The sequence below is a fragment of the Apodemus sylvaticus genome, chromosome 8 (genome assembly GCF_947179515.1).
Source record: "Apodemus sylvaticus chromosome 8, mApoSyl1.1, whole genome shotgun sequence".
NCBI lineage: Eukaryota > Metazoa > Chordata > Mammalia > Rodentia > Muridae > Apodemus > Apodemus sylvaticus.
In genome coordinates this window covers 119,919,163-119,947,116 of record NC_067479.1, presented here as the reverse complement: position 1 = coordinate 119,947,116, position 27,954 = coordinate 119,919,163, and the positions used below count along the sequence as shown (strand labels likewise).

The following is a 27,954-nucleotide window of genomic DNA, read 5'->3' as shown; positions in this document are numbered from 1 at the left end:
AGCCAAGATGGAGAAGACCTCCACAACCACCATGATCTTCCCCCTGGTGCTATGGTAGACAGGGAGGAAGGTGATCCAGACACTGCAGAACACCAGCATGCTGAAAGTTAGGAACTTGGCTTCATTGAATCTGTCAGGAAGGTTCCTAGCCAGGAAAGCCACAGTGAAGCTCCCCAGAGCCAAGGAACCCAAATATCCCAGGACAACATGGAAGGCAATGACTGAGCCTTTGTTGCAAATAATGACAGTCTTTCCATGTTCAGATTGTATATCTCTGTCAATAAAGGGAGGCGATGTTACCAACCAGATGCCACAGAGAACATGTTGGATCAGGGTACAAATGGAAATGACCAAGTTAGGTGCCCCCAATGTCAGCATCCCTCTCATTCTTCTCCATGGAGTAGTGAGCTTGAAAGTCATGACCACAGTTATAGTTTTCACCAACACTGTAGAAACAGCCACTGTGAACAATAGTCCAAATGTGGTCTGCTGCAGGATGCAGGTGGCCTGGTTGGGATGTCCAATGAAGAGCAATGAGCAGAGAAAACAGAACACTAGTGAGATGATCAGGATGTAGCTGAGAATGTGGTTATTGGCCTTCACAATAGGAGCATCCTTGTACTTCTCAAAAGTGAAGAGTACTAAAATTGTGATGGCTGATAAGGAGAGAGACATGAAGCCTAGAGCTATCCCCAGTGGATCTTCAAAAGCCAGAAATTACAAACCTCTGTGGAGGCAGTGGGTTTGTTCTAAGTTGGTATACTTATCATCTGGACACCTCACTCGCTGTTCCATATCTGCTAGAAAAAAACAATAAACCCTTACTAGATATCATAATTATGTAGATAATAATCATGGATTTATATTATTCAGAGAATATATCAATAACTATTTTGGTACTGAGCATCTATCCATGCCTTATTGCTTAAGGACCACTGACTTAAGTCTACATAATTATGATATCCTATGTTTTTTTGGTGATCCTAAGTACCATGATAAGGAATGGAATGGAAAAATTATGCATTAAACAAAAAAGAAAGAAAATATGATAAATGATAAAATGGATGATCTCAGATTTTTTTAATTCCTCAAACCATAAATTCACTATTCGCAGACAAGAGTAGTGTGCAGACAGTTACTGATGTCAGTTGATGAAATGCATTATGCACTTTGTTTGCATTTTGGGTTGTGCCATTTGTCTGTATCTCCACATAGGAACCAGAACATAAAATTCATCATGCAAGTACTATTTGCCTAAAGGAATGTTTTCATTCTTGATGCTCTGTGCCTCATAGAAATATGCAAGTCCCTCTCATTTTGGTACAATCTCCTTATTCCCAAGTATTCATTCCAAGCTATATGGCATGAAGGTAATGAATATTTACTTCCATCCCTCTTTCCTTAGGTCGCGGGTCATTTCCTTAGGTCGCAATGCCATCTCTTCTTTCATGAAATCTTCACTCTTGTTCTAATTGCTTTACAGCAAAATCTTATTCCTTGAAGCCATCTATGGATTTTTTGTTTGATTTGATTTGTTTTTTCATGACAAGGTTTCTCTGTTACAGCCCTGGCTGTCCTGAAACTCACTCTGAAGACCAGACTACCCTCCAGAGTCAACTATCCTGTACTTTTAGGACGTTCAGATTCTGAACCACCAACCAAGACCATACACTGGCTGGAGATAGGCCTCTCTGGTCATAGGTAGCAGATGTGCTGCTTAACCTTCACGCGTGTCCTGGACATCTGAGTGTGGGGGTGGGGTGGGTGTGCTCCCCAAAAGCTGTGTTGCCTGTAAGTGGGATATGATCTACTAGCTTGGCTGCCTTGTGTGGCATTAGAGAGAGAGGAAGCACCCAGCCTGTCAGAGACTTGAAGTGCCAATGGGAGGGGATGGAGATAATCAGGAGTGAGATTATAAAAATTTGAATTTACCATAAGTCAACATCATAAATGTAAGCCACTGTTCAAGTTGCTGAGGGAAACACATGAACATCAAGCTGCACATTTAATACTCATGTCAGTGGGTGGGCTAGGCCCATCCCTTATATGTACTCTGGCTAATGATTTAGTATCTGAGAGCCAACAGATCTGACTCTTATTCTTCTAGTGGAGTCCCTGTTCCTCAGGGTTCCTCAATCCTTCCACAACTTCCCCACACAAGATTTCTCAGGCTCTGTCTAATATTTTCTGGTGGGTTTCTGAATATATTTTGGTCTGCTGCTGCTTTGATCTGTTCTGAGGGCAGTTATGCTCATTTCCTCTCTGTGAATCTAGGCTGACAGATGCAAACACAGCCTGAGGTTCCAAAATAGTTCAAGGAGAAAGGCAGCCCTACAGTGTGTACCTATTGAAAATCTAAGGACAGTTCAGCACATTACTCTAAATTGACAAGGTTGGTACTGCATTCCTTCATGTCTGCATCACAAAGGGTTTTGTGTGACCAGACTGACAGTGAGAAATACAGGATGGAGGGGAAGGATTTGGGATGGTTGATCTAGAGGGAAGCAGTAAGCAGTATTTAATGCAAATAAGTGAAACAACTAATAAATGAATATATAAATAAATTAATCATAAGGAAAAGGAGCACAAATGCATACGCACACATTCTGGTACTCACACATCCTGTGTAGTATGTAGAAAGCTATGAAGAAATATGCACAGCTCTTTAAGTCTCTCTGTGGACAGATGTGACTGATGTACTTGAGTCCTTCTTTGATCACATGGATTTCATTTGCTCCTAAAGAACCTTCTCTGACATATTCTGAAAAGGGGTGAGTGAATTTCATGTCTTAAAACACTTTAGTGTTTCTGTCTTGTGTGGGGAGGTGGAGTTGGTTATATGGACGTCTTTTCTAGTACTAAATTAATTAATTCTTTAAAAATTTAATGAAGCATATACTCAACAAAACTTGACAGTTTAGAAAAAAATGGATACATTTCTAGACAGATACCACTTACGAAACTTAAATCAAGATTGGGTAAACTAAATGAAATGTGTCATAGCCTGTAGGGAAACAAAAGAGGTCATTAAAACAACCCAAACAATGTATAAAGCAAAAGAAAAAACAACAAATTGATAAAGAAAACCAAAGAACAGGGCTATACAGATTTATGGGGGAATTCTCCAAGACCTTCAGAGAAGAGCTAATACTGATACACTTCAAACTCTTCCACAAAATAGAAACATAAGGAACACTATCTAATTAATACCATGATGGGACAATTATTCTGAAACCTAAACCACAAAATGACACAACACAGAAAGAGGTTTTAGACAATTTTCACTTATGAATATTGATGCAAATATAATGTAGCAGAGGACTGTTCTATCAGCCATCAGTTGAGGGGAGGCCCTTAGTCTGATGGAAGCTTGTTGCCCCAGCATAGGGGGATACTAGAAATGCAAGGGAGGAGTGGGTAAGTGGGAAGAGGATCACTCTCAAGGAGACAGATTTGAGAGAGGATGGGATGGGGTGTTGTGGAAGAGAAACCCAGAAAGGTGAATATCATTTGAATTATATATGGATAAAATGATTAAAGAAATTAATTTTTTTTTAAAATTCTCACAAACAAAATTCATGAACACATCAAAACCATCATTCCCCACAATCAAGTAGGCTTCATCTCAGGAATGCAGAGATGGTTCATTATATGAAAATCCATCAATGTAATGGACTATATGAACAAGTAAAATTAAAAAAAAATCATATGATCATCTCATTAGATGCTGAAAAAAATCCTTTGATAAAACACAACATTCTTTCATGTTTACAGTTTCAAAAAGAGCAGGAATTCAAAGAACTTACCATATCATAATAACAGTAATACACTACAAACCAACAGCTGACTTCCAATAAATGCAGAAAAACTTTAAGCAATCCTCCTAAAATCAGGGACAAGACAAGGCTGACCACTCTCTCCCCATGTATTCAATATAGAAGTTGTAGTTCTAGCTAGAGCAAAAAGGCAAAAAAATGAAGATCAAGTGGATCAAATTGGAGAGGAGGAAGATAGGTATTACTACATGCAGAAGACATGATAATATATATATGCGACCCACAAAATTCTACCAGAGAACTACTAGAGCTTATTAACAGCTTCAACTAAGTGGGTGGATATAAAGTTAACTCAAATCATCAGCCTTAATTTTTTAAAGTATGATAATCCTCCTGAGAGAAAAATTAGGGGAAGGACTTCCTTCACAAGAGCTGTAAATGATTGAAAACATTTTGATGTAACTCTAACCAAGCAAGTGAGATGGTGTGATAAGAAGTTGAAGTTCCTGAAGAAAGACATTGAAGAAGTCCTCAGAAGATGGAAAGGTCACCCATGGTCCCGGACAGTAGGATTGAAATATTTAAAAAAAAAAAAAATAGCTATCTTACTAAAAGAAATATACAGATTCAATGTGATTCCCATCAAAATTCCATTACAGATTTTAAAACCTTGAAATAGCAACTGATAAATTCATATGGAAAAAAATCCTCAGGATAACAAAACAATCCTGGATAATAAAAAATAAATCTGGAGGAATCACCATCCCTACCTTCAAGCTCTATTACAGAGCAACCTTGATATAAAATGCATGGCTTTGGTACAGAAAAAGACAGACTAATCGGTGGAATAAAACCAATACCAAGAAATAAACCCACATACATATGGCCACTTGAGTTTTTACCAAGAACCGAAAACCATCTTATAGAATGAGGAGAGCACTGAGAATGGATGGAGCTGACTTTACTGGCTCTCTGCGTGTAGAAGGAATATAGCTTGATATTTATCATCCTGCACAAATTTCAAGTACAAGAGGATCATGGACCTCAATATAAATTCAGAAGTAATAGAAGAAAAAAATAGGAGTAGTATTGAAAAAGGAGACAATTTTCCTGAACAGAACACACATATCCTAGGCTCTAATAGCAAATATAAATAAATGGGATCTCATGAAATTTCAAAGCTTCTGTGAGGCAAACAAAAGTGTCAGCTACAGGAAATGGCAGCTTACTCATTTTAATAATCCAACATACAACAGAGGGCTCGTGTATATGTATGTGTGTATGCATATGTGTAAGTATATGTACATGTACATGGACATGTACATGTATGTGTACATGTAAAATATGATACACATAAACAACGAAATGCTTTTTAGCTATTAAAAACAAAGACAATAATTTTGAAGGCAAATGGATGGAACTAGGAAATACCATCCTGGGTGAGATATCCTAGAACAACAACAACATGCAAGGGATGTACATAGTGATAGGTGAATATTATCCCCAAAGTACAAATTACTCATGATAGAACCCACTGACTCAAAGTTAAACAAGAATGAATGCCTAAGTGAGGATATTTTAATCCCACTTAGAAGGAACAATATAGCTGTGGGAGGCTAAAAGAGAGAGAGACCCGGATGGGAGACAGGAAGGTGAAAGCAATAGCAGGTAGAATCAGATATGGGGAGAGAGAGAGAGAGAGAGTCACAGAGAGCCAGAATAATGAATGGAAATATATAGATGTCAGACGTATGTGTGTGGGAATCTTTAGGAAGTTCCAGAGATCTGGATGATGGAAGCCACCAGGACTCATTGTAGATGACCTTAGCAGAAGTACCTAACAGTTGGAATAAGAAATCTAAAGAGACAACCAGACAGGACTCCCAGTGGAAGGATGGGAACACAAACTCACCTAGAAAACATCTGCCCTGTTTTGGAGAGGGCAATATATGTCCTGTTCAAAAGAAATGCAGGTAAAAAAAATGGAGCACAGACTGAAGGTATGGCTGAAAAGTTACAGGCCCAACTTGAGACTGATCTCATAGGCAGGCAACAATCCCTGGCACTATTAGTGATTCAATGCTGTGGTGGCAGAGAGGAGTCTAGCATAGCTGTCTTCTCAGAGGCTGTAATTAGCAGCTGACTAAGAAAGATTCAGATTCCCACAGCTATACTTCAGGTGGATATTGGGGATCACATAGGTGAGTTTGGGGAAAGATTGAGGCCCTGACGACTTACAGTGTCAACTAAAATGTACACCTCGGCGCTCGGAGAGATTGAGCCACCAAAAAAATAAAATAATAATAATAAAGAGACTTGTCCAAGGCCCCCTGGAATTTATGTAGTATTAGACTGCCTTGTGTGGTCTCAATGGGTCTGGATGTGCCTAATCCTGCAGAGACTTGATACACTAGGGTCAGGGAATACCCAGGGATGAGGTGAAGAACACTGTAAGGAGGGACAAGGTTGGTACAGCAATTGGGATGTAATAAATCAATTAATTAATAATAATAAAATAATTTCATTTATCTCAGTTCCAAGGGATTATGAACATACTTTTCTTCCTTTTGTATTAAATATACTGAGGACTCAGTATGCTGTTATCCAATCTCCTGAACTCAGAATGCATGCATTCTTCTGTTATGAGTTGATCTAAATTTAAACGGTTAGCGTGACTTTTAAAAGTAAGTAAACACTTCTTAATTTCAATTTTCTACATATAGTACAGGATTCCTATGAGTCATACTGTTTTTGGTTTACCAAAATAAATATTTGTCTCTGGGATTAATGGGAGACCTGAGATGCTGATGCTCACAGGAGTTCATTGGGTGACCTTAATTAAGATTCATAGCAGAGTGGACATGGAGACTGAAGTGGCCACAACTTATAGCCAGGTGAGACTTCCAGTGGAGGAAGGAAGACATCACCCAAACCACAGACCCTTGGGCTGATATTTTGCCCTGATGACAAGATTCACATGGATAAAGATGGATCAGTGGTTCCCTGAATGGACAACCATTGAGTTGCTCAAATTAAAACCCATCCCATGGCAGCGAGCCAAAGATTGTCACTATTAATGATACTCTGTTATACTTGCACAAAGGAGACTAACATAACTGTCTCCTTAGAGAGATCCAGTAGCTAGTGTAAACAGATGCAGAGACTCAAAAACAAACTTCAGGTGTTGCTTAGAGAGTATTTTGGAAGAATCAGGGAGAGAATTAAGTGATATAAAATGTGTCAAGGATACCAAAAAAATATCTACAGAATCAACAAACCTTGGTCCATGGGTTTCACAGAGACTGAGCCAACAACCAATGATCATGCAGAGGTTGGACGCAGGTCTGGTACCCTTGTGTGTCAGATATGCAGCATGGTCTTCATTTGAATTCTTTTTAAAAGTTATTTATTTTTATTCTTTAATCCTTTTGTACAGTCCAGACTTTATCCCCTTCCTGGTCTGCTGCCTGACTATTCCCAAACCCATACCTTTACCCCTTCTCCAAGAGGATGTCCCAGCCCTCACCCGCACCACAATAGTCCTCCACACATCCTGAGACCTCAAGTCTCTCATGGATTAGCGGCATCTTCTTTCACTGAAGCCACAACTTGACAATATATAACACCCCTTCTTTTGAAAAGTATTGAAATCAGGTACCTGAAGATAATAAAAGCAATACACAGCAAACCAACATACAATCTCAAATTAAATGGAGAGACATTTGAAGAAACCCCACTAAAATCAGGGTAAAGACAAGGATGCTCACTCTCCCCATATGTATTCAATAGAGTATTTGAATTTCTAGCTGAAACAATAAGACAACAAAAGGACATTAGGGGGATACAAATGGCAAAGAAAAAGTAAAGGTGTCACTATTTGCAAATGATATGATAGTATATGTAAGAAACCTCCAAAATCCAACCAGAGAACTTCTACAGCTCAGAAACAAATTCAGGAAAGTGGCTGGATATAAAATTAACTCAAGTACATAATTTGGACCCTTTAAAAATCATGTGGGGATGTTTCTGATTCTTTTGTCAGAACACCTGAACTGATGTGTTGTGTTTCTTTGGGAAAGGACATGATTTGCCTTGCCTAGACTTGATGCCCCAAGGCTTCGTTGTAGCTAAGGGGGTCTTTCCTGTGAGTTTAAGGGGGGATGTATTGAGTGGAGTGATTTGGGAAGTTGAGACTGGGAGAAAAGGGGTCAGGGGTGAGAGCACCCTGGATGTAAAGTGAAAAAATATATATAAATGAAAGAAATAATAAAAAGTAACATTGGCTATTTTCAGCCATCAAAATGTAACATGGACATACCGTGCTTCTTGGTGTTGTTGGCTTACATAGAATAATTATTTGCGTCCTGCTTTGCCCAGCCTATATGAGAAAGCTGGAAGAACTGACATTACATGCTATTGCTTTCGTTGCTTCTTTTGTAAATGATCGTTAATAGGTTATTTATATTTTAACTGAAGAAAGAATTTAGTTATGATTAATGTTGAATTTTATGTCTCGAGGTGATATTTACAGAGCTATTATATTACAGGTGCATATTTGGTCTAGATTTCAGACACTAGTGATTCTACAATCTGTGTCTCTCTGAATAATGAATATAAATCAGATACTTGGATTCATAAAGTAGATACTTGGATAAGATCTGCAATGAGAAAATGATATATAATATACCATAACTCTAAATTCCACCAGCTGTTTAAAGCACAAAACACGAGCTCCTTGTTATCATTAGCTAATTGAGAACACTCTGTGCATTCCTCCTCACAAGCTCCTTTTAAACATGCTTAACAGTTCAGAAAGCTTCCAGTTTTCTCCTGTAAGCCTCCCATATTGTACCTAATTATAAGGGAAAGAATAGGCTGTAAGAAAATAAGATTCTTTCAGTTAGCAAATCCATTATATCAATATGTGAAATAGTGATACAATAAAAATCAAAAATCCATAATAATATTCATTTATGCACTTCATTATGATATGTCACTTGGAACTGACAACATATGTAAAGTTGGTTTGATAATTTCCCTCTTGAAACTCTGCCCTGCTGCTTTGTTGACCCTATAACATGTTAGGAATGAAAACATTGACAAAGAGTGCTTTTGGTCATATCTCAAATTAGAACTTAATAATACATAATGAATAACTTGAGAGTATCCAGTGTTGTATAAATAGGAGTATACCACATAACTGTTAACAAATATTAACTCTTTAAGAATACAGCAGTGCCATTCATGGGAACAACATGAATTTAGAGAACAATAAATATGAAGATCAAGGTAGAAGCACTACTTTTATTGTCGCATGGCCAATACTCATAAATTCCCACAGGAACATAGGGATATAGAACAACATCTTTTTAATGAAATTACACTTGAAGAAGTTGGAAGTAACATTATATTAATAGATTAAGTCAGAAATGCCCTGTGGAAATGAGGAAGACACGACATGCTCCTTCTCAGACAAGTACAGTAAATAATTTGTGCATATTTTTTGTTAAAATAAATAAGTTGTCAAAGAGATATGTCACTCAACATCTGCTAACAAGGAATAAAGGTTTAATTTTACACAAATTATTTTATCTTCCCAGAAGCTCTTAAAATGTATGCATATAAGGGACTATTGGAGAGAAGCTGTGGAGAGGATAGAAATATGCTCAAAATATATTGCATGAGATTTTCAAGGAATTAATAAATTGTCTTTAAAAAGAAACCTTGCTTCCCTAATTAGGGGGAAAGTTAATATTCAGAATTAATGATTATACCCAGGTATACTAAGGGGGCATTAAAAAATACTTTTGGAGTAAACATCAGTGAAGAGTGAGATTTCAAATTACAAGTATGTATCACTTCAGAACTGCCAGAGTGACCCAGTGATATCTGTAAAACAAATTTTTACAGACAGAGGTGAGAAATGTCTCCTGGGAAATTTGTGGAACACCCTGTAAGTACAGAAGCTAAAAATCTCAGTTGGCAATTTACTATACTACTGAAACTCTCCTTCCTAGTGTCCAGAACACTAAGTAATACCGAGCATATTAAAATATAAAAGAATCCATCTTGCAACCAAAAATGTTCTGCAACACTTTGTTCCAATCGTTTATGTAATCACAATATATATGATATATTGTAGTATGACTCCAAATATGGTAGAAAAAGCATTTTTTACCAGGCTGTATAATTCTCCAGGAACTCTAAAGTCGCAGATTTCTTTTTGTTTTTAGTCATCCTTGCAGGGCAGACAGATTTGAAACACTGAGCCCACACTAAGGATATTTACATATGAAGAACCTTATAGAATGTCCTTGCCACACAAGTAGGTGTTAGACAAGGTAGAAAGAATTTACATTTGAGTTGGTACATAGCTTGAATCTACTTTCCCCACTCCAGAGGCCTGGCTTTCTGTTTTGCAACTGAATTGGATATCTCAGGGACATCCACAGCAGACAAGTTAATCCTGTTCTGCCTTCAACTCTTGACCTTGCTTGTTTTGCAGACAGGCTATCTCTACCCAGGCTTACCTGAATAGCAATGGAAGCCTGTGAGGAACTTTGCAGACCCCACCCAGGTAGTCCTTGGGCAAAACAACATTTTTTAGCTTATCCAGGTGTGATTCAGGAGACTGTAGATACTTTTTACTCAGAGAGACACTGGGTAGTTATTTAGTTAGTTCACCGGGCTGGGCCTAAGGGCTGCAACTGGTTAGTTCACTGAGCTGGGGGCTAGAGGCGGCTACCAGAGCTGATCTCTGGTGGCTTGTGGTGGCCCCTGGCATGGCACAGTGAAGAGTGCAGTGGGCCAACTAGGCAGAGGTGCTCTTGGAAGACAGCGGAGCCAGGCAGCTTCCCAAGCTCTGCAATGCCACAATCAACACTGGGAAGCTAGGCCAGGGACCCGCCCTTCACCAGGTCCCAGGCTAGCACGACAGCAGGGCCAAGATGAAGCAGTTTAAATGCATGTGCCAATTGTCCAGCCGGATTATGGACGGACTATGTGTAAACACACTGTACTGCCTGAGAAAACTGAAGCTTTAACAGATGAATGTGATGCTTATTTTGAGATGTTAACTGGACTGGACTAGGAGATACCAAAAAAAAAAAAAAAATTCAGATTCCAGTTGCTTCTGTGTGTGGTTGTGTCTGTTTGTTACCCACTGGACCTGTTACCTCTCCTGATATCCAGAATTCTCCCTTGGATTTAGTTCTGGCTGGGACTGTCCATAACATAGAACCACCCACATATGACTTTAACTTGGAATTATGAGATCATTTGAAGTAATGCACATAATGATTAGCAAATATGGAGTGGACACCTTGTTTAATAAAATGGTGTTTCATGAGTGCTAGTGCAAAATGATGTGAAAAGTGCACAGCTTCAGAATAATTGCCCTAACTTCTCTGAAGTTTGAGGAAATGTACTAACTGTGAGTATGGTTGTTGTCTTTCTCAGTGATAAAGGTAAAGGCTCATGATGAACAATATTGACTCAGGAAATTTAGAGGAAATGTTATTTGAAGCTGACCGAAAGTTTCAGAGCATGCATAACACCTGGTGTTCAAAAGAGAAGAAGGGGGCAAATATTCACAGTGAAGTGTGGGGAGAGGAGCAGAGAGGAACAAACCAGATCCTCCTGAATGTAATCCCCGTAATTCCCCACACTCAGAATATGCTTATTACATTGACCTTCTCTGAGTATAAAACCTTAAGGAATACCCAGGTTTTACACACATGTATGGGATCGCTCAACACGTTTCAGTTGTCTGTTCAGGTGTGGAGCCTAGTAGTCTTTCTTGTTTATCTCCTGGTTGAATCTTGTTCCACTTTCTTGAAGGTCCAAGCCTCTAACAGCACCATCACTAGAGTCACAAGAACCAAGGCAGCTAAAAGCATTCTGATGAGATTTTCAACTGTGTGACCTTGGTGGTGTGAGGATGGGGTTTCTGTATAAAGAAGTCAGAGAATTAAAGTCACGCCAAAATTTTCTAGCACTAAATTGTTGTGTATAGACGCTCCCTCTCCCTGAAAGATCTAGACTCTTTGTGCCTATCTCTTAATTTGGAAATTTCTTTCTCACCTGCTTCTTAATTGTTCATGCTTTCTGAATGTTCTCATTGTCTGAGTTCACAAAGAATGAAAGAATTTGAGTAAATTATGTCAAAGTATGGGAAAATCTGTTGTTTTAATTTGCAGAAATAAGATAAAAGGTCAGTGAAGAGGTTTTTCCTCAGTCAGAATCTCAAAATGACATTGTGATATCCATTAAATACTCGTTAAAATTTGTTCATGGAGATGGAGCCTAGAAAAAAAATTATTCAATGTTTTCATGAAAGCAGGAAATAAAAGGTGGAGTAAAAAAGGGCCTGAAATACAAGTAGAGAAAGATATTAGACCATAAGCTATGTAAGGAATCAGTCATCTAAGTGGAGAGCAAGTCCAGTTGCCCAATTTCTGAACTTCACTGAAAGCTTCACCAACATATCTCAACACAATGTGTATCCCCTCCAGGAGAGTCATCACTTACCATCTTCAGTGTGGGTAGGGGACTTCTCTTTGGCATCTGCTAAAATGGAAGGAGAAGTGAATGTTTGAGCTCCCAGCTCTTGACTATGTCCTGCCTTGTTCTGTGGGTCCTCATTTTGCACCATAAGTTCATTCAGATATAATGTTGTTGTATACAAATTTTGTGCCTATGGGTTCTTGGACATTTGTAAAGATCACAACTCTCACAGCCAATACTCCAAAAAGCATTCATTTAATGCTGGAGAGGATAGAAACTCTCAGGGACTGACAATTACTTGACTGACTGTGTGCATTATGAATACTAAATGCCTCTGTTGAGTAGCAATTACCATGAGTTTAGGCACAGTATTTTAGGAAGTAAAGACAATTGAGAATGAAGGACTAATTATAGCACTGAAGGCATGTTCTGTTTAGATTTTTTGCTAACTTTATATGGCCTAGAGTCATCAGTGAAACTTCAAAAAATGTGTATCATATTGACTTGCAGGAAAAATGTGGAAAGATTTCTGATTTATTGACAATTGATGTGGGAAGGCCAAATATCAATGGGTGATTTTGACCCTGGAGAGTTGGATCTTGAGGTTAAAGCAATTTAGTAGGTATTGGGGAGAAAGCCTGTAACAGTACTAAATCATGGCTTATGCTTCAGTTACTACTTTGAGTATATCCCCCTAATTCTTTCCATGATGGACTATAAGCTATCAAATGGAATAAACTCTTTTCTCTATGTATTGTTTTACATCATGGTGATTTAAGAAAATAGTAGAAATCTAAATAGTATAGTGACAACATCTAATTACTTGGTGAATTGTACGTTTCCCTCAAACACTTCTTCTAATCTATAGTGAATGCTGGAGGAACTTACTTCAGGAGATGCTGAGTAATAAACTTATAATGAGGGATAAATGCTTTTTGTATCAAAAAGATTTTTTTTAAATGACGACATCCTCCCTCCTATTCTAAGCAAGAGATCATCTTAGGAAAGAGAACAATGTGAGAACATTACCTGAGACCATGAGGTCAAGGGGTCACTTGAGTTTGACCACACCTGAGGTTTATTCTTAAAAAAGCCATAACATCTGAATGTTCCATTGTGTTTGGGAGTAAAAGAGACCACAACAAACATAGCCTGGAATGAATAATTGTCCTGATACTGTGAGTCCAGGATCCATAACAGGTGGTGTTTTCCTTCCTGGATCAGAATGTATCTGCCAAATCCTATGTGTGAGCTACACATAAAGGCTATGAAAACTCCAGAGGTCACATCAGGGCTGGGCCAGACTGACAGGCTTGGATTTCCATACGTTCCTGGGATACAAGAAGTAGAATGTGACATTATCATGAGTTACACACATTGTCCTCCAGGATTGGACTCTGAGAGAAGAGCTCCTGGAGAATAGATTTCCATCTTAGGAGAAAGCACGTGCTGGGTTCCTTGAGTGTCCACTCACCTGTCACAACCAAGTCCATGGCATCACTGTGCTCTGAAAATCCAGCATCACTCTTATAATAACACTTATAGATGCCTGCATAGGCGATTGTCATGTATTGAATGTTGAACTTGGCCTTATTCCTGGTTTCCAGAGGGAATTGAGTGTCCCAAGGATCTACACTTCTCCCTTTATACAGACGATACTCCCGGGCCTCATAGGAACCCTGACACCAGATAATCACAGGTGTATGTAAGGCAAACACAGAGCATAGCTCAGCCCAGATAATTGGCTTTGGGAGGTGTTCTGTGAAGAAATCAAAGGCTGAGTCCCAGAACATCTTCCTTCAGACATCATATCTTAGAACACAACACTCCCATGGAAGAAGACATTATCACATCAATGCTTTTTCCCCCACTACCATTGTGAATATTGGACCCTCTAGACAGTAAAATAGAGATTTTCTCATCATAGTGAAGAATCAAATCTGGGGATGGCTGGAGACACTCACCTGCCTGTACTGCAGTCCTGGGTTCCACAATAAGACCTGAAAGAAAATTTTCTCTCAGACTTTTTCACATTGAGAGGCAGATGGGATCCCCCAGGTTGTCAATGTGAAATTAAACCTGGCTGTTGAGTAGTTTCCCTTACAGACGTAAGCATCCACTCCCCCTGTTCATATCTCACCCAGGTACAACAGCCCTGTGAGTATGGCCATCATGGGGAGTCCTAGCAGTGTCCGTAGATGTTCTCCTGGGCCAGTCTGGCAAATATTCTGTAACATCAGGCACTATACAGATATCATCTTGTGTGCAGGTCCTTCCTGTTGGGGTTTTTTAACATCATAGCTATTACAGGAGTAACTTCTGTATTTTCCTCAGTAGAGAGGATTGAGTCATCACTCACTCAGGTCTCTGACATGCTTTTAAAGAACTTTTTTTTTTCTATTTCTCAAAGATTTCCCACCACCCCTCTGTTTTCCAAGCCAGGGTACATTCAAAAGGAAGGACATTATTTTTTAAACTAGAAACAATTATACATGCAGGTTAGGGAAATGTGATATTGGTCCAAACCAAGACTGTGCTCTAAGACAAGAGCCATCCATGCTCTTTCAATTGGAGGATGTAATCCAAAGGGGCTTCACAGACTCTAATCATATGTTCCTGAAGGTTTATCTCATAGCACGTCAGCTCTCATTGCTGGCTATGCTCCAGTGGTCTCCTTCACTATGCCAATTTGTCCTGATCCATTGCAACTAGGGAACAACATTTTACCAAGACTTTTCTCTCTTTTTTTCTTGTTTCTGTGAGGCTGATCCCTTTTTCTACATGCATGCACTATCAAGATGTTGTAAATGTGTGGATACCACAAGACTTAGATCATCCTGAAAGATTATTAACTTAAGGTCTTTCTTATTCTAGAATTTTAACTTTACTTTCTGGGCATGAGAATGTAGGAACCTTTGGATTTATTATTCAGTTTAGTACCGTAATCGTCCATTCTTCCACCTGAACTATAGTGACTGGCTTCTCTTAGCCCAAAAGATAATAGTAGTAACATGTCCTCGGGATGCCTGTGCATTGAGGATATTTATCCTCTGAGGTTGCCTTGAAAGAAAGATGCGGTTTCTTTTTCCAATATCAGTACCTGTGATGTCAACACATTTTTTGTGTACTATTCATATAAGCAATTTATTATGGAAAATGGGAGATTTGCACAACATGAGTACTCATGCAGCTATTATTAATTCTTGAAATACGTAAATAAGAGTAAATGACTTAGAGGGTTTTGTTGGTGGCATAGATTAAAAAAAAAATTCCCATGTTCATGTAAGTGGCCTTTAGTTGTGTAATAACCATTACAATCATTAGTTCGTGATTGCACATTTAGTTGTCATTAATTATCTGTTTTTAGCAGTATTAACTCTTGTGTGGGTAGTGAATTGTTTGTCCCTTTCACTGAATTACCCAAACCACTGTGGTTTTAATTATTCTTGAACTACTAGCGTACATATAGTCTCAGTTCAGCATCTATAACTAGAATATCAACATTTCCCTTTCTCCACTTGCCTGTATATTACATAGAGAAAATGAAGAACGTAGTGATTATGTAGTCTTCAGACCAGATAATATGTATAGTTAAAGGAATGTAATGAAAACCAAAACTGTAAAATTCACAGAAGACATGTTTTAATGCAACTAATAAAGAAAAAGTAGCCATATTTTTCAGAACATGATAAATCTTAACATTCAATCAAATACAATGTTCCCAACACAATCTATGTCTCTCCATACTAAATAAGTTATATCTGTTATCATTGATATAATGGAATTTCATAATGTACTTTTGGAATTCTGAAGATAGAAACAAAAAATAAACAATAAATAAATTTTCTCCACATTTCTTAAAGCTAAGACAAAAATCACCATCTCTCTCCCATTATATCTCATCTGGAAAGATAGGAGGAGAAGATAAATGCTTTAGATAAAAGGGTGGAGTTTGAAATACCCATTATCAGGTGCAGAAGATATCTTAAAAGAGATTGACACAACTGTCAACACAATTTCTAATCTTGAGAAACTTTTAATCCAAAACATCCAGGAAATCCAGGATACAATGAAAAGATCAAATCTTATAATAACAGGGAGAGAAGAGAGTGAACATTACCAGATCAAAGGACCTGAAAATTTTTCAACCAAATCATAGAAGAAAACTTACCCAACCTATAGGAGGAGATGATAATTGTACAAGAAGCCTATAGAACAACAAATAAATTTGACAAGAAAAGAAAATCCTCTTGTTATGTAAGAATCAACACACTGAATGCACAGAACAAAGAGAGACTATTCAAAACTACAATTGAAATGTGGTCAAGTAACATATAAAGGAAGACCTATAAGGCTTCTAAACAGAAGAGCCCGGTCAGAGGTCATACATACTCTAAGAGAACACAAATGCCAGCAAAAGCTACAATACCAAGCAAAACATTAAATCAATATAAATAGAGAGACTGAAGAATTTCAGGAAAAAACAAAATTAATAAAATATCTATCTACCAATCCAATTCTACAGAAAATTCTAGAAGGAAAACCCCAACACAATGATGGTGTGTATACCAAAAACAAAAACAAGACATAAGATATTAATCGACTCACAACAAAGACAAAAGGAGAGAACCACATGCACATAACAATGGATTCAACTCACTAATAAAAATACATAGGCTATCAGACTGAATATACCAAGATGATCTAGCATTTTACAGCATAAAGACTCCTTCATAACAAAGACTGACGCTACCTCAGAGTAAAAGGCTGGAAAAGGATCTTCCAAGGAAATGGTACCAAGAAACAAGCTGGAGATGACAACCAATAGACTTTCAACCAAAAATTTATCCAGTGAGATGAGAAAGGACACTCTGCATTCGTCAAACAGAAAATCCACCAAGAAAAAGACTCAATTCTGAACATCTCTCCCCCTAAAGTAAGGGTACCCAGATTCATAAAAGAAACTTTATTACTGGTCAAAACACACATTTAACCCTACACAATAATAGTGGAAAACTTCAACACCCCACTTTCATCACTGTACATGTCATTGAAACAGAAACTAAACAGAGACACAGTGAAACTAACAGAAATGATGAACCAAATGGATTTTACAATTAACTATAGTACATTTCATTCTAAAACAAAATGATGTATCTTCTTCTCAGGACCTCATGGCACCTTCTCTGACATTGACCACACAATTGCTTTCAAAACAGGCCACAACAGAAAAAAAAGATTGAAATACTCCCTTGTACTATATCAGATTACCACAGACTAAGTCTTCAATAGCAACAAAAGTAACAGAAAGGCTATAAACATATGGAAGCTGAACAATACTCTACCATTGTCAAGGAAGAAATAAAGAATTAAGACACTATAGAATTTAATGAAAATGAAGGGACATGATATCAAAACGCCTCCAAAAAGAAACTGGAAGAAGCATACACTAGCACCATGACAGCACAAATGAAAGCTCTAGAACAAAAGAGCAAATGCACCCAAGAGGAGTAGATGTCAGGAAATAATCCAACTCAAGGCTGAAATCAACCAAGTATAAACAAAAAGAATTATAAAAAGAATCAGCAAAACCACGAGGGTGTTCTTTGAGAAAATAGATAACCCTTAACCAGACTAATTAGAGGGCACAGAAACAGTACCCAAATCAAAATAAATAAATAAATAAATAAATAAATAAATAAATAAATAAAATAAAAAAAATCAGACAGTAAAAGGGAAAAACTGATGAAATTAAAATAATAATCAGATTCTACCACAAAAGCATTTACTAAAACAATCAAACAAAATACTGGAAAACATGGCTGAAATGGAAGATTTACTACACAGGTACCAGGTAGCAAAGTTAATTCATGATCTGATTAAACATCTAAAAAACCCCATAACCCCAACATAAATAGATTGCCTCATTAATAGCCTCCCAACCAAAGAAAGCCCAGGACCAGATGGGTCTCGTGCAGAGTTCTGTCAAACCTTCAAAGAAGACCTAATACCTATATTCTTCAAACTATTCCACAAAATAGGCACAGAGGGAAACTACTCAATTTATTTTTTGAAGTCACAGTTAAAGCAAAAGAAAACCACACAACGAGCCAACAAAAGAAAGAGAACTTCAGACTAATTTTCCTTTTAAATATTGATGCAAAGATACTCAATAAAATTCTCACTAACAGAATCAAAGAACACATCAGAATGATCATTCACCATGTTCAAGTAGGCATGGAAACCAGTCAATAGACATATTCCTCCATGGCTCTTGCCTCTAAATCTGCTTAAGTTTCTGTCATGTCATATTTAAGTGATGGACTCTGATCAGGACATATAAGCAAGACCTAACTTTTGTTCTCTGTGTTTCTTTTAGAACATTTTGGGAAAACAACAGAAGAAAACATAGAAGATATAGCAAAAGTAAAACAAATGGTCATGGCAAGCTGTAGCCAGTATAGTAATAAATGGACAGAAATGGAAGCCATTTCTACTAAAACTAGGAGTGAGATAAAATAATTCATATTTTCCATTTACAAAGAAGTAATGGTTCAGTGTTTTCAAAGGTAAACTTGGTTGGTCTGGAACATGCTATGTAAATCAGACGGGCCTGAAAAGCACTCACGTCTGTTACATCTGTCTTCTGAATGCCAGGATTAAAGTAACTCACCGCCATGTTTTGCCTTTTTCCATTTTTGTTCTGTATAATGATTTACCTCTCAGCCACAGTAAAAACACAGAGAAAAATTGAGGTACAAAGTGGTATACATGCAGGAAAAAAGGAACCAAAGTTTCCTACCTTGAGGAAGATATTCTTTCATATTTAAGGTCATAAATGTTTCATACAATATTCTTGAAACAGATAGACACATTGCAAAATAAATGTGACTATGAAACATCTCCCCATTAAGAATTAGAACTATCTGCCACATCCACCTGAAGCATATAAATCAGAGTTAAACACCATTTTGTCCCCTTAACTCCATTACCTGCCTTCCTGAGGGGGCCTGCTGGAGCCCCTGGGGTGTCCAGGTCATACCACTCCATTTCTCAGCCAGCAGAGATGAGCTACAGTTTGTCATTTGAGTGCATCACCAGGAACACAGCTCTACCTCCTTTCCTGATGAGGCATATGAGACCCTAGAAATATTCATGTCTATCTGAGGTACAACCAGACAACGTAAACAGTGTGCCATTCCATGAACTTCCCTGGCAGGCCTAACACTCTGTCTTCTTCCCAACAAGGGCTGTCAGGATGAGGAAGATCTAATCAACACTAGAGATAACAATATGTCTGATGCCCAGTGTAAGAACAAAGCCAACAAGTGCTAGAGCAATTTGGCAACCCCAGAGCCCAGCTACCATCCAGCAACCCCTGAATAGCATAACACTACTGAAACTGGTGTTAAAGTCAGGAAGATGACCTTAAACCCTAGCTTATAAGGAATATAGGGGTCATTAAGAAGGAAATGAGTACATTCCTAAAGGAAAGCACAAACTGATGGAGTCCTGGAGTTGTAAAACCTAGGGAAGAGAACAGGAACCACAGAGGCAAGCATCACCAACCAAATACAAGGTGGAAGAGAGAATTTCTGACATAAAAGTTATGATGGGAGAAATGGGTACATTGGTCAAAGAAAATGCAAAATCTAAACACTTCCTGACACAGAACACATATGAAATCTGGAACACTATGAGAAGGACAAATTTAAGAATAGTAGGATAGAAGAATACTCCCAAAACCACAGCTCAGGAAATATTTTTCAACATATTGTAAAAGAAAATTCCACCACCCTAAAGAATGGGATACCTATAAGAATAGAAGGAGCTTACAGAACACCAATTAGATTGAACTAGAAAAGAAAATCCACCCACCACATAATAATCAAATCACCAAATATAGAGAACAGAGAAAGATTATTGAAATCTGTAAGGGAAAATGGCTAAGTAACCTATAATGACAATATAGGAAATAAAAGCCAGAAAGGCCAGGACAGATATCTTGCACACTCATAGAGACCACAGATATCAGACAAGACTACTCTACCCAGCAAATCTTTTAATAATGTTAGATGGAGAAAACGAGATATTCCATGACAAAACCAAATTTAAGCAATGTATATTTGCAAATCTTGTCATACAGAAAAAACTAGATGGAAAATTCCAACTCAAATAGGTTAACTGTACCAAATAAAACAAAGAAAATAAATAACATCACACAAACAAAACCAAAAGGGAAACACACACACACACACACACACACATACTTAGCTATCATTGGTCATTAACATTTCTCAACATCAATGGACTCAGTTTTTCAATAAACACACACAGGCTAACAGAATTGATGTGAAACTAGATCTATCACACTGTTGCATTCAAAAAACACACCTCAGTAACAAGGTTTGATTTTACCTCAGAGTAAAGTTCTGGATAAAATTTTCTAAGTAAAATTAATATAAATATAAGAAGTTTTCTTATTTACAAAGATATTTGCTGAGAAAAAAATGAAGAAACTTAATCTAAAGGCCAATGTTCACTAGAAAAGAAATTTAATGCCATGCTTTGCAGAAAGAAAAGGGAGATCTTAAAATTCATATAGTGGCAAAAAAATTTCCTGGGCATGTAAGTCATTTCTGAGCAAAAAGTATAATATTTAGCATAGCTCTGTTTCTGAGTTCTAAGCAGAGGTGAAAAACACGGGCGGGAATGTATATTTGAGGACATTTCAGTCTTCATTTCTATGGCATCCTGGATTTTGAGGCCCCCATGAGAATACGTGGCTGGTTGAAGTGTTATCAGGCCAGTGTCAATTGTGTATCTGAACATATTTAGAAATGATGTCAGGAGAATGGATCAGAAGTTTCACAGCTGGAAGATATGATAATAGTTTCAACATACCTGTTACAATCAGAACTCATTCAAGCATGCAGCATCTTCTATTCAAACGTAAAAATAAGAGAGCATCACACTCACAAGTATGGAATTCACCATTCATAGAGCATGAACACTGTGGCCCATGATACAGCAGTCACAGGTACCTAGTGTACTGGCTGGTTTTGTGTGTCCACTGGACACAAGGTGGACTTATCACAGACAAAAGAGCTTCCATTGGTGAAATGTCACAGCTTCTTGACTCAAGACTCCTTTTGTATCCCCAGTAACAGAGGAAATAAATTCTCTCTGAGTATGTACAATGTGCAACAACTGGGAAGACACTCACCTACCAGCACATGGTTCCTGGGGTTCAGAATCAGTTCTGCAAGAGAGTTAGCCATGAGTGTTGGCACTAAAGTCTGAGTAGGTCCTGTATGTACAAATAAGATACTGAGCTGCTGAGACACCCTCATAAGCTAAGGCATAGTTGTAAAGTGGCTTTCCTCTCAGGAAATATTTCTCCTTCCCAATCTTCACATATCACCAAGATACAGCAGGGTTGTAAAAATGGGGGTCATGTCATCTTCCAGATGCCACAAGTGTACAGAATTTGTCTTCTTGCCAAATGGGCAGACACACAGCATATGGTGTACACAGTCTGCATTCTTCTTTGTGTCATCTGGATGTAGTACTATCAGTCACCGGGAAAGGGGACCTGATCGTGTGGGGATCTGGCCCTTTTATCTCCTGTTCTATTCCGGGTTTAGCACCAGACTATGTGGTTTCTTTCTACATTAGTTTCTTAATTTTGGTTTTGGTTTCTGGCACAGATTCTGCTGAATCTCATGCATATCTTAATCTTGCCATCCTACACCCTCTGTTGCCTTCTGTGGGCATTGCAATTCCAAATCTGACTGTGGTCTCTTCATGCAGACAGTTTCCACTGTATGCATCTACATCTGTTTGAATAAGCTCAATCACTATGGACTTAATATGAAAGAAACCTGGTCATTCTGAGCCAGCACCTTCACCTGAGAGGAATCAGAATCATTTAGTCTTTTTTTCTCAGAGATCTTCTTCCTGTTTTTCCTTCAACCAGATCACACTCATGGCCCATTGGCATCCTCACCCTTGAGACACTCAGGAAATGTTGGATGTACAAATTATTGGTATACATGAAAAATACTACTCCCCCAAGATAAGACACCAGTGACAGGAAAAAAGATAAGACACAAATCTAGCTGATGAACCAACAACTTCATTTGATCTCCTTAGAGTTGTATGGTCAATGATTGTGTGTGTGTGTGTGATTGTGTGTGTGTGTGTAAGTGCATGTGTGTGTGAGTGTGTGTATGTGTGAGTCTCTGTGTTTGTGTGCATGTGCATGTGCATGTGTGTATGTGTGTGTGCATATACATGCATGCATGAGTGTGTGTGTGTGTGTGTGTGTGTGTGTGTGTGTGTGTGTGTGTTTTAAGATAGAGATTCACTCTGTCATTCTTTTTCTCCTGGAACTCACTATGTAGGTCTCACTGGGTTGAAGTCATAGAAATTCACCAACAAGCCACTGACTGCCAAGGATTGAGATAACAACATGTTCAATTATGTAAACTAATATTGGCAATTTTTCAATGGTTACATCACTACATAACATCTTTGTCCTGCATCTTTTAAATACCTATAGTTGTGCTGGGACAGCAGTTGTCTTAGAAACCTCTAAACCATGAAGGAATAATGATGGGGCCTATCTTCTGTAGGTAGGCCACATCTCTGTAATCAGAGCTACTGAGACTTCAATATGGCAAGAGGAACGCCATGCCTGAAGAGCCATGTTCCACAAAGGTAAGAGCAGGTTGATGTTGCTAGGAGGACTCACGACACAGGAGATGTCAGAGAAACTGATCCTTCTGTTCTCCTGGATAAACATGGAAGAGACATGGAAGGAAATGGAAAAGAAAACATGCCTTTGGGTTTGATTTCCATTTGCTGAACAATCGTCTATAGATTCACTGACCTTTTTAACCAAAACATTCAATTTTCATAAAAAGAATCTTAACACACTTAATGGTATATTTACTTTCTTCAGAAATCTTCTGGGTTTTATAAAGATTGATTTTGATGTAATGGCTTCCATCCTCAAATGCCCATTCCAACCTAAATCTTGTTAGCATCTAAATTATGAGCCTTGCCATCATCCAGATTGTTTAATATTAGCCCCATTTATCACCATAGAAGTGAGTTCAGAGGTACTTGTGACATCAAGCTGCACAGGACTGGTTAACTTTCAGACTGTTTTATAACATAGTTTGGATACAAGTAGTTTGTATCATGTAAATCATATCAAAGAAGAGTCCCTATCTGCCATCATCATTTTCAAATGGTTCATATATTGGGTCAAAATTTCAAAGGTTGTCAAAGTCTACAGCTGAGAAACAGAACTGCAAATTAAAGTTCTCAAAATGCAGAACATTCTCTGTATAAGAAAAGAGGCTAGCACTCTCCAGTCCCTGGACATGGACATGATGTATTACTACTCCACGATGGTGGGTGTGGTAGTGTCAGGACTCCAAAAAAATCTTAGTATGTCTGTATGCCTGGTGCTCTATTTGCAGATGAGTATGAATGTAGTTCTCCTTACTCTCTGATGTTCACTGTAAAACTAATACAGATTAGTTCCCACTTCTGCAAGCAGAAATAGTCTCACATCTAAGAATTATTTTTAGCTTGAAAGTCACACTTTATCCATCTCTGGAAGGATAGCAGTGGTAGCTCATGCTGATAATCCAATGAGTGATCTCCATCTAACATCAACTAATTAACAACTACAAAAACAAAATACCAATCTCAAACTGTATTCCCTTCTAGATGTATCAGTTCACTTTCTGATTTTATAATTTAATACTGATTCTGTGTCAATACAAAAACACCTGATTAACTTCGCTAATTATTTTGGAATAGATATAAGTCTAGCCACCAGCAACATGCTGATGCACTGGTGAAGATGCTGTTTTCTTTGCCACAGAATGCTGCTCAACTGGATGAATTAAATTCGATGGGCCCCGAGTTAACAAGGGCCAGGTGGCAGCACTGAATTGCCAGAGACAAGGTGATTGTAGTTATTATAATGGACAGCGTAAACAAAACAATGTTTATAATAACATACCCTGTAATGGGCAGAGAGGTGGAATTTATAATGATATAAGTCGTTTGAACCTTTGGTGCTGGCTAATCAATCATGGTGTTTCCAGGGATGAAATACATAGGAAACCTACTGCATATCTGTTTGATCTGTATAAGCAGAAAAATCCTCAAACAAATAATAGAAAGGCTGCATTGGATCATGGCAAAAGGCAACCTCAGCCAGTGAATCCATTTACAGACTTGAGCCAGTTTACAGATGCAGAACCCCTTGAATGAAGGCGTGTCCAGGCTATGAATTCCAGAAGATTAAGACAAGTAGATCTCCCAGTTCAAGATCATCTGGGATTAAAGGCGTAGAGGCACACGCCTTTAATCTAAGCCACACCCTCTGCAGGAGACCCAAACGCCTGCCTTTAATCTTGTCCACACACTCTGTTGGAGACCTACAGCCTTTAATCCGGGCTATACCCTCTACTTCAGATATATAAGGACATTGGAAGAAGGAAGATTTACTCACTCTTCCTTGCCTGCTTGCCTCGTGGGACTGAGCAACTGCTAGATCCTTGGACTTCCATCCACAGCTGCTGCTGCCCATTTTGGGGGAGTTGGATTACAGACTGTAAGTCATCGCCAAATTTTCTAACTATATAGAGTCTGCCCATACATTCTCTGACTCTAGAGAACCCAAGATAATACACAGGGGATCCATATTTCATAGAGATTTGCCTGCCTCTGCCTCACAAGTTCTAGGATTAAAGGCAGGTACCAAATTCCCAGCAAGTTTTGATTTCTAGTTACTGGTGATTGGGCCATTTGTCATGGTGCACGTGTGGAGGTGGGAGAAAACCTTTCAGATGTGTTATCTTCCTGGGATCTAGAAATACAACTGTGGTCTTCGAGTTTGGAACTAGTACTTTTAACTCTGAGCCTGTCTAGGGTCACTGGTTAAATAGGTTCTAAAGGTCCATTTGATGAACTGAGGTTTCTACTGTTTTCTTCAAGAAAGGTACCACTGTTTTGTGTTTGGAATTTGATGTTGTTGGACAAGTTCTCACTGTGTGGCAATAACATAATTTAAAGTATAAACAAACATTTGGAAGTACTGATAGGTATAATGTCTCATCTCTTTCTTTGTCTGGACTCTAACTTGTCATGGGAAACTCCCCTCGCTGTAGCCTATGTAAACTTGACTTCTCCTCTAAGACTCACATGAGCAGGCGCTCTCATTCAGTAGCATGGCTTTTCAAATGTCTGGGGAAAGTTGCAGGTTTTACTTAGCTTTTGCATTTTATGTATTTATGTATTTTTATTTACTTCTTTATTTTATTTATTTATTTATTTATTTATTTATATTTATTTGTTTTGTCTTGTTGAGACAGGGTTTCTCTGTGTAGCCCTGGCTGGCCTCTAACTCAGATATCTGCCTGCCTCTGCCTCCAAGTACTGGGATTAAAGGTGTGTGCCAGAACCACCTGGCATAGGTTTTATATTTTAGATGTGGTCTGATTGTATATCCAGGGGGCTATGAATTTTACCTCATTTCCCCAAACAATATAATATAGCCCAGATTTCTCACCCTGGCCTTCAAAGAGTTAAGTGATACATACATACAGGCATCTCATAGGATCTCCTTAGCCCTTCCCTGGAGGGATCAATCTGTTGCAAGGACAATAAGCCTGGTTGCATCTGTGACATAAGCAGTATATTTTTTTCAGGGCCTGCAAAGATGTTCAGTGTCCTTTTTCCTGAAACAAGACTTTGACCAGTCTGAATCTTTGCCTTATACTAGGCATGAGATTAAGAGGAGCACGGGTTGATATCCCATGCAACAGTGGATAACTTTTTCAACTGAGGGTGCTTAAAAGAGAATCCACATGCTGAGAGTGATGAACTTGTGGCTTGGAGACCACAGGATTGTAAAATTCGGCAGACTGTGTTCTCCATTATTGCCAGAGAATGGGCTCTGGCCTTCTGGTTCATGAAATATGTGAGAAATAGGACTTATCAAAACTTAGCCTGAAATAATGTCTCCTAAATGCTTCACCAGGTTAATTTCAACTGAATATCTAGCAGGATGAGCACCTACAACCCTCCCACACTCCAGAAGCTGGCACTGGATGGGCTGCTGAGGAAAGATGCCATAAACTCCTCCGATCTGGACTACTTGCCCACAGTGCTTTTCCCACCACTCTTCCTAGAGGCTTTCAATGGCAGACACACAGAGATATTGAAGGCAATGGTGGCAGCCTGGCCCTTTCCCTGCCTCTCTGTGGGGGCCCTGATGAAAAGCCCTGATGTGGAGGTCTTGCAAGCTGTGCTGGATGGCATAGATATACTGCAGACACAGAATGCTAGTCCCAGGTAAGCAAGGCCCAAGGAGACTAGAAGGGGAATCATAGGGATAGTGGTAAGACACACATTAGGGCAGGAAGAATGGGGGAAACAGCACAGGGGATAATGATGCCATTGACATGGGGATATGTGGAAATACTATTCAATTTGAAAGCGGATCTAAATGATATTCATAGGTCAGGACAGCTCAGGGTACAAGGAGCCATGTTAGGATGAGCCTTTCTGTGCCTTTCCTACAGGCACTAGATAGGGAAGAGTCACAAGTCAAGAGGGTCATGTCTCCAGATGCATCTCATGCAGTTTCCTTGCCTGCCTGGTGTGACGTACTGTGATGGAGCTGATCTTAGACATGTGGGATCCTGGCTAACTCCATGTTGGTTCATTTTACATTATGAAACTTTGCCTTTATCTTTCACAGAAGCAGGAAGCTTCAAGTCCTGGACTTGAGAGATGTGCACCAGGATTTTTGGGATGTATGGGCTGGAAGAAAGGATGAAGTCTGCTCAGCAAAGACTGGGAATGAGAAACAAGTTGCAAAGCACATTCCTAGATATGCACTGAGGCAGTGTTTGAAGGTGGTCACTGACCTGAGCCTTGGCTTCTGTCTGCAACAACATCAAACATGCTTACTACAATGGGCCCAGCAGAGAAAAGACTCTTTGAGGCTATGCTGTCTGAAGATGAAGATTTGTCACTTCCCAGTGGAGATTATCAGGGAGATCTTGAATATTTTTCAGCCAAACTATATGGAGGAATTGGAAATATATGCAAAGCAGGTCCTATCCTTTCTAGGTTGCTTTGCACCTTGCTTTGGCCAGATGAGAAATCTTTGCAAATTCCATCTAAGGGAAATAAGATTGAGGATCTCACTTAGTGGTGTGCTTCATTTTGCAGATGTAAAGAACTGTGCTGCCAAACTCCTTTCTCAGTTCTCCAAACTCAACTATCTCCAACACCTCTCCATGAATGGTGGCTACTTTTCCAGTGACAGCATGAAACAGTTGTTCAGGTACAGAAGGATAGTGATCTGTTTCTGTTATAGCAACAACCTTTCCCTTTACTCCAGTCATTAGTGAGCATCTCAGGTGTGACAGTCATAGAGGATGTTACCGTGATGCACTTATTACACTATCAATGTGTGGATTGTTTCCTTCTTAATGGAGCACACATGATTCGGTCCCTACTCATGTGGAAAAGTATGGGCTGGGGTAGGGGATATTGAGAAAGCTGTCTTGTACGCATGTCCATTGTGTGGGTCAGATGCTGTAAGTGTGCTTTTCATATTACCCTTTGGGATACA

At 38.7% G+C, this 27,954-nt stretch overlaps 1 protein-coding gene and 1 pseudogene across 1 annotated transcript; one reads left to right on the top strand and one right to left on the bottom strand.

Moving 5' to 3' along the window:
* Positions 1 to 11,578: 11,578 nt before the first annotated feature.
* On the bottom strand, positions 11,579 to 14,455 carry LOC127690858 (leukocyte immunoglobulin-like receptor subfamily B member 4A; annotated as a pseudogene).
* Positions 14,456 to 26,376: 11,921 nt separating this feature from the next.
* On the top strand, positions 26,377 to 27,509 carry LOC127690857 (PRAME family member 5-like). The gene is made up of 3 exons (XM_052190335.1): positions 26,377 to 26,663; positions 27,076 to 27,446; positions 27,502 to 27,509. Exons 1-3 carry the CDS (start codon positions 26,377 to 26,379, stop codon positions 27,507 to 27,509), a joined length of 666 nt encoding a protein of 221 aa, XP_052046295.1.
* Positions 27,510 to 27,954: the final 445 nt, after the last annotated feature.

What these genes read in the sequence shown, in the direction of transcription:
- LOC127690857 (XM_052190335.1), top strand. Translation starts at nt 26,377, where the DNA reads ATGAGCACCTACAACCCTCCCACACTCCAGAAGCTGGCACTGGATGGG. An exon ending in ACACAGAATGCTAGTCCCAG is followed by an intron (nt 26,664 to 27,075) that starts GTAAGCAAGGCC and finishes CTTTCACAGAAG; the next exon opens with CAGGAAGCTTCAAGTCCTGG.